At 29.4% G+C, this 7786-nt stretch overlaps 1 protein-coding gene across 1 annotated transcript; it reads right to left on the minus strand.

The window, feature by feature from the left end:
- Positions 1-3675: 3675 nt before the first annotated feature.
- Positions 3676-7459, minus strand: LOC114170078 (putative disease resistance protein At3g14460). Its single transcript, XM_028055559.1, has 2 exons — positions 5695-7459; positions 3676-5580 (listed from the first exon to the last, which is right to left on the minus strand). Exons 1-2 carry the CDS (start codon positions 7376-7378, stop codon positions 3713-3715), a joined length of 3552 nt encoding a protein of 1183 aa, XP_027911360.1. The 5' UTR covers positions 7379-7459; the 3' UTR covers positions 3676-3712.
- Positions 7460-7786: the final 327 nt, after the last annotated feature.

The following is a 7786-nucleotide window of genomic DNA, read 5'->3' on the forward strand; positions in this document are numbered from 1 at the left end:
TTTTGTTTCATTTGAATAACTTTTTTATTTCACTAAAACATTTTTTGTTATTTCTCAACTACTGAGTATATATGTTGATATTTGAAAAGTTTTCTTAGATCTCTAAGATATTTTTCAACTTATCATACCCTTAATTATACATTTATTTTCCTTTGTGCGATTTCTTTCAATAGTCTCTCAAATTGTTTGTAAACACTTGTTAATTTTTAATATTTTTATTTCTTGTTTATTTTCATTATGTAGAATACTATTTCGATATATTTTATTTAATTATTTTTTATTTTTTAACTCATTATCAATCATACTGTAATTTTGTCACTATAATTATATAAATAATTTTTATTTACTACAATATAAAATTTTAATGTAATTGTCATTAATATTTTTATCACCATGCAACATAATTGAAGTTCAAAAGATACAAGATCTATGTTAAAATTTTATTATTATGATTATTATTTGTTCTTTGTATCATTTTGATTAAGTAATTTATTATAACTTTTATTAGTGTATAAAAAAGAGATTCATTAGAATTTAAAAGATTGAAATAAACAAACATTTAAAATATATTTTAATTTGAATATTTGTTTTCCTTTTATATTTTTTTAAAAATATTTTTAAATTTTATCAACTAGGTTTTATTAATGTTTGCAAATTTAATAAATGTGTTGGTTCTCATGAAATTTTATTTGGTATTATAATCTAAAATGTAAAAAATTATAATTTATTTTAAACTTTTATTATGATTATTTTTTGTTCTTTGTATCATTTTGATCAAATGATGTATTATAATTTTTATTAGTGTATAAAAAAAGATTCATTAGAATTTAAAAGATTGAAGTAAATAAAAATTTAAAATATATTTTAATTTGAATATTTGTTTTTCGTTTATATTTTTTAAAAAATATTTTTAAATATTACCAACTAGGTTTCATTAATGTTTGTAAATTTAATAAATATGTTGGTTCTCATGAAATTTTATTTTGTATTATAATCTAAAATGTAAACAATTATAATTTATTTTAAACTTTTATTATGATTATTATTTGTTCTTTGTATCATTTTGATCAAATGATGTATTATAACTTTTATTAGTGTATAAAAAGGAGATTTATTAGAATTTAAAAGATTGAAGTAAACAAACATTTAAAATATCAATTATGTTCTTTGTATCATTTTGATCAAATGATGTATTATAACTTTTATTAGTGTATAAAAAAAAGATTTATTAGAATTTAAAAGATTGAAGTAAACAAACATTTAAAATATATTTTAATTTGAATATTTGTTTTTCTTTTATATTTTTTAAAAAATATTTTTAAATTTTATCAATTATGTTTCATTAATATTTGCAAATTTAATAATTGTTTTAGTTCTCATGAAATTTTATTTGGTATTATTATATAAAATGTAAACAATTATAATTTATTTTAAAGTATTTGATATCGAAGAAACAATCATCATTCTAATATTGAATATTTGATAATATTATGTTTCCTTTATCATAATTTTTTTTTTTATAAAAATTAATTAAAATTAATATTGAAGTAGTAAGAAAATGGGTATGGGTATGTGTACGAGATTATACCCGTTACCCGGTGGGGATGAGGATGGGTCAAAAGTTTAATACCCGTTGAGTTTGGGTATGGGGATGGGGATAAATTTTTTTACGGGGATGAGTTTGTGATAACGAAACCCGTGCCTGCCCCGTCCCGTTGCCATCCCTACTAACACTATTTAAATCATTAACTGCCATGAACATTGACGGCCACATGGTGTTTTTTTAATTTTTTGATTTTTTTTAAATTTTTTTTGATTTTTTTGATTTTTTTAATTCTTTTAAAAAGGTATTTTAACCTTTTATTTTTATCAACACACGATATTATTTTAGCGTTATTATTATTGTTGTTGTTGTTATTATTATTGTTATTAGTATTATTATTATTATTATAGTTAGACACACATTTTATAATTATTTACTATGTGATCATATTTCAATTACTTTTACTTTTTATTTGTTTTGTTGTTCATTTTACCTTTATATCTGTGTAATTATTTGAATTAAAAAAATAGTTACTAAAATTAGTAAAATGATAAAACAGATAAATAATTTTTATTATGAATAATTATATAAATTTAACAAATAATAATTAAGTTGATAAAATTGTATAAACAAAAGAGGACACAACAAATGTGTATCTCTTTATATATGTAGTCATTGTATTATTGTTATTTTTATCACTACGAGATATTATTATAGAGGACACAACAAATGTGTATCTCTTTATATATGTAGTCATTGTATTATTATTATTTTTATCGCTACAAGATATTATTATAATTGTATTATTATTATTATTATAGTTAGACACACATCTTAATTTAATTTATTACGAGATCATATTTCAATTACTTATCTTTTTTATTTGTTTTGTTGTTAATGTATATCTTTATATATAATTATAGATTATTATGATTGACATTAACCTTAGTATTAACATTGATATTAATATTTATAGCATAAACATGATTATCATTATTATCATTAGTTTGTTATTATTGGTATCATTATTATTTTGATTATTATTATTATTATTACTATTCATAGTGGTGTTATTATTATAAGTGTTTTTTTAATTATAAAAAATGTTGTTATACTAAATATTTTTGCTAAATAGAGTTTTAATATTTTAAATTTGTATAATTTATAATTTATATTAATATTAGTATTAGTATTTTTAATGGTTAAATAAATATAACAATAATTATATTATTATTCTAAAGAGATTTAAAATAAAATAAACAAAAACAATATTCGCACAGCTATTATAATCATTTTGTAAAATCAATTAATTGTACTATATTGTGATATCAATTCTATTCATTAAATTTAAAACTGAAACTATTATTACATCACTTAGATTTACTATTTCATTACTTTAATAACATTATTTACAACAATATAACCTAATTTTTATAATATTTCATTACATAATATTTTCATTATTTTATTATTTTAATATACAAAATAAAAAAATACGACCCATGCATACGTACGGATAAATATACTAGTTTAAAAAATAAATAAATAAACTTGTGTGTACATATTAATAATTAGTTGTTATAAACTTAATGTCTATGTTGATAACAATAGGTGTATATATTTCTGTTTAAAATTTTTAACCTCAATAAGATGTTACTCTAACTTCTTTTTGTTAACCGAGATTACATCTCATAATATATTTACATTTTTACGTTAAGCTGATTTTCATACATGCATGGTATTTTTGTTTATAACATATTTTAAGTTTAACTTCATTTTTATCTTATTCCATATGCTAATACCCTTCTTATTTACAAATTATGAAGGTTTGAGTTTTGAAATTGCATGTGCTCATTCAATCAGTTCTATAAAATATATTTGTTTGTTCTGATTCCATGAAACCTTATTTTAAGCATACATTCTTCTGCTGTAGAGCGACCACATTCTCCATCCTGTCCTTCTCTCTCTGTATATATTCTTTTCATACTAACTATTTTTAAATTTATTGTAAAGCTAATAGTCTATAAAGAGAAAAATTGATGGAATGGGTGAATTGTTAGAAGCTTTTTGCAGGAGTAGCAAGAAAAGAGAAAAATAGTTGATACATATTCAAAAACAAAATAAATTGTTGCCCAACAAACAAATGCATAACTATTTAAAACAAACCCTTCACCACATTATATACAAGTGTTTAATGTGAGAAAGTTTTTCCCGGTCTTCGCCTCTTTCTTTTTGGCAACGCTGAATGAGCACTGGACAACGAGCTATGTAAAGAAATGAAATTGATGTGGGAAGACCCTCCTCTGGTAAGCATTGAAGCTTGGGACAGTTATCAAGACGCAATGATTGGAGGGATGAGAGTTGATAAAGACCCTTATAGTCCAGTTTTTCTAGATTTGGACAATCACGCATTATTAGTTCAGTAAGAGAGAGTGGAAGCAAACCTTCAGCAGGAAAATATTTTGCATCCACTTTTTCAATGGTCAAGCTTTCGAGAGAAGGATTGTCTCTGAATGCTCCTTTCAGTGAGTCAACAAGTAGTGTAGAGCAATTATTGAGTTTCATAAATCTTAGATTTGACGGCAAACCTCCCTTAATGAACGACTCAAGTTTTGGACAGTCTTCTATCCATAGATTCTTGAGAGACAACATATGCATGTTTCCAGACAATGATTCCAATTTAAGGCACCTCTTTATTGTCAGATGCTCTAGATTTGATGGCAAACCTCCCTCAGGGAAGGACTCAAGTTTTGGACAGTCTTCTATGTTTAGGTCATTGAGAGATGGAAGCATCATATGAATGTTTGCAGGCAATGATTCAAATTTAGGACACTTTTCGATTGTCATACCCACAAGATGATTTTGAACGTGATCCTGTGAAATCATCTGCAGATTAGGAAACCCACCGAGATACAACTTCCTGAGTCTTGGGAGGGAATCCAATGGAAAGATCCTTATAGCGACACAATCATCACTCATTGACTTAAAGATAATACACAAATATTCAACAGTGTCAGACCAAACAATTTCCAGCAATGATGCTTCCAATATGAGACCTTTCATGGTAGCCCAGTCAAAATGCAACTTTCCACAGTCATATAGCTTTAAATCTAGAGCCCTAGGAGCGGAAGCCTCAAGTTGTTGGCAGTCTCTAATAGTTAGTGTTTTCAAAGGAATAAGTTGCTTTGGCAGCTCTCCTTTCAGCTTAGGACATGAAGTTATAGTAAGATATTGTAGACGTGGAAAAGCACCTGCTTTGCATTCCCATTTTTTCCATTGTCGCATATGGGAGAATACCAAACTTTGTAGAGACTTAAATGAACAAGAGTTGCTCCCATAAAAATCAGCATCAATACTCACTATCCCATCAAGTCCATCAATACTCAAGTCCTCAAGAAATGGCAAAAGTCCAAGGGGAGGTAAACGTTCACAATACCCACATCCATTCAACTCTAAGGACACCAGGTACGGTAATGAATGTAACCAGTTTGGAAGTTGTTTCCCACCATATTCTAAGATTGCCAACTCTTTTAAGTTTTCGGAAGGTTGCAGATTCTTAATTACCTCCTCTTCATTTTTCGAATCAATAAACCTCCTATTCCCTCTCCATCTCAACTCTAACTTCATAAGGAGTCTTTTATTCCTCAAACATGCTTTTGATGCATCCACTGAATTTTCAATATTCTGAAGCTCCTTAATTGATAGATGTCCATCAAGGTTGAGCTCTCCTAGTTGTTGAATACCGAACTCCCTCCAACCATCGCCAACATTAAAGGATTCCATTACTACTGTAAGATTCTTCAGTTTTCCCAAACCCGGCGGCAACTTTTCCAAATTATTCTCTATCAATTCAAGGCGACACAAATTGGTGAGTAAATACAAATTTGAAGGCAACTCCTCCAAATATATACAATAGTTCAACTTTAGTATTTGCAAGTGGGAGAGTGAACATATCTTTTCTGAAAGTTGACTTAGTATGGTATGTGAGAGGTCTAACAATCGAAGATGCTCAAGATTGCTAACAGAGTCAGGCAGCTCTGTAATGTTAGAACAATGAGACAGAGATAAAATTCGTAAAAGCCTAAACTTGGAGAAAAATTCATGTATCGACATATTGACACCGCAACGGGTGTAAGAATGAATTCTCCTACCTGTCAACATAAATGTGCGTAACCTTTCTGTGTTGCATGAGGTTCCAAACCCAAACCCATCAAAATATCGATTGTGTCCAAGTTCAACTGAATAATGACGAGTTACTTTTTGTATCTTCTCGTTTTGACCAACTTCCCACCTAAAGTATATGCCTCCACCAACATACTTTGCCAAATCATTTAGAAGGTCATGTATCACATATACATCTTCCTTTTCACCTGATTGTTGGAAGAAAGATCTTGATAGTAGATCATTGAAGTATTGTTGGCAAACGTTTTCTGAAGGACAATGTAAGAGATTTTCAGTCATCCACAAGTGCATCAAATGCTCCTTTTTAAACTCATAATCCTTGGGGAACATGGCACAGTAAGCAAAGCAGACCTTCAGATGGGAAGGAAGGTGGATATAGCTCAACGCTAAAGCGGGAACAATATCATAACGCTCTTGTGAAAATTCCCATATTTCGCTTTGGAACACAGTGTCCCACTCTGAAACAGATGATTTGTTGTATAATAGACTTCCCATTGTTTTCAAGGCAAGAGGTAGTCCTTTACATCTTTTAACAATCTTCATGCCAATCTCCCTACACTCTGGATTTGGTTGAGTATCATCATCTCGGAATGCACATTTAGAAAACAAGTTCCAGCAATCATCTTCTTGTAACTGCTTTAAGGAGTAAACTTCTGACTGCATGGTAGAGGCAACTTCCTTACTACGTGTAGTGACCAGAATCCTACTCCCTTGGACTCCGAACATGAGGGGCTTCTGCACTTCTTCCCAATTATGTTGGTTCTCGTTCCAAAGGTCGTCCAAAACAAGAAGAAATTTCTTCTGAGTCAATTCTTCTTTCAATCTTTTGTGGACCATCTCTAGATCTCTACTATCATCAGTTGATTCAGTAACAGCCTCAAGAATTGCTCTTGATACTTTGAAAACATCAAATTCATCTGAAACACAAACCCAGGCTTTGACATCAAATTTAGCCTCGTTTATCTTTGGGTCATTGAATACATGTTGGGCAAGCGTGGTCTTACCCAGCCCGCCCATTCCCACAATACAAAGTATTGATGGCAGGTTAGGATTGTTGTTGTCAGATATCAACCAGTCAACGATCTGTTTTTTATCATCATCTCTGCCATAGATATCAGTTCCAACAACCAACGATGTTGTTTGTGATTTCTGTGGCAGTTCATTGCCCAACCCAGATCCAATAGCCCTACCTGTTTTCAATCCTAGATTACCCCGTTGACTTAAGAGAGTATCTAGTTTGTCAAGGACTTCTTGCATCCTAGACTCAATTTCCTTATTATAGGAAGTAATAGGAGAAGATTTGAAGAAATTGAGTACCTTGAACGTACAACATGCAGAGGTTTGAGATTCAGAATCAGCATCCACTTGTCTTTTGGAGAGCATTTGTATATCATCCGAGAGATCCTCTGCATCAAGGACAACATCTTTGACCTCAACCAACCAGTTTCTGACATATGAATTCGTGAACTGCTTTCTCTCTGCATCATCAGCCAGAGAATGGATGGAGTTCAGCTTGGTTTTCAAATTGTTCAACAACTTCTCATCAAGCTTTCTTGCACGAAAGAAATCGAGAATTTGGGAAGAAGCTAACTTCTTGAATGCAACATCAAGGAAAACAGAAAGAAGAGCACCACCAACAAGTTCTAATGCCATGCTAAGACAATGATGAATGGATTCAAGTGCTGTATTAGGATTTGCCAATGACTCGGTGCAAGAGAGGTTAATGGAGTAATGAAACTGACAATAACATATTCGATAACATTTTCTTCTTCGTTGCTTAGTCAAACAATAATTTTTTAGTCTTTCCCAGATCGCAATCTTCAACAGCTGTATTCGTTAATGAATATTATTATTATTATTATCTGAAAGAGTGAGTTGTATACTGAATGAATCATGTTAAGAAATATTTAAATACACCGACTAGCAGATGGAAGGTGAGAGAGCTTGAACGAAAAATGTAAATATAATATATTCGTTCTATTTCCAACTATAACTTCAAGTGCTGTATGAATTCCAAGAACACACTTATAAATTTTGAATTGTTATCATATATTTTAAAAA

This window comes from Vigna unguiculata, chromosome 11 (assembly GCF_004118075.2).
Source record: "Vigna unguiculata cultivar IT97K-499-35 chromosome 11, ASM411807v1, whole genome shotgun sequence".
NCBI classification, from domain to species: Eukaryota; Viridiplantae; Streptophyta; class Magnoliopsida; order Fabales; family Fabaceae; genus Vigna; species Vigna unguiculata.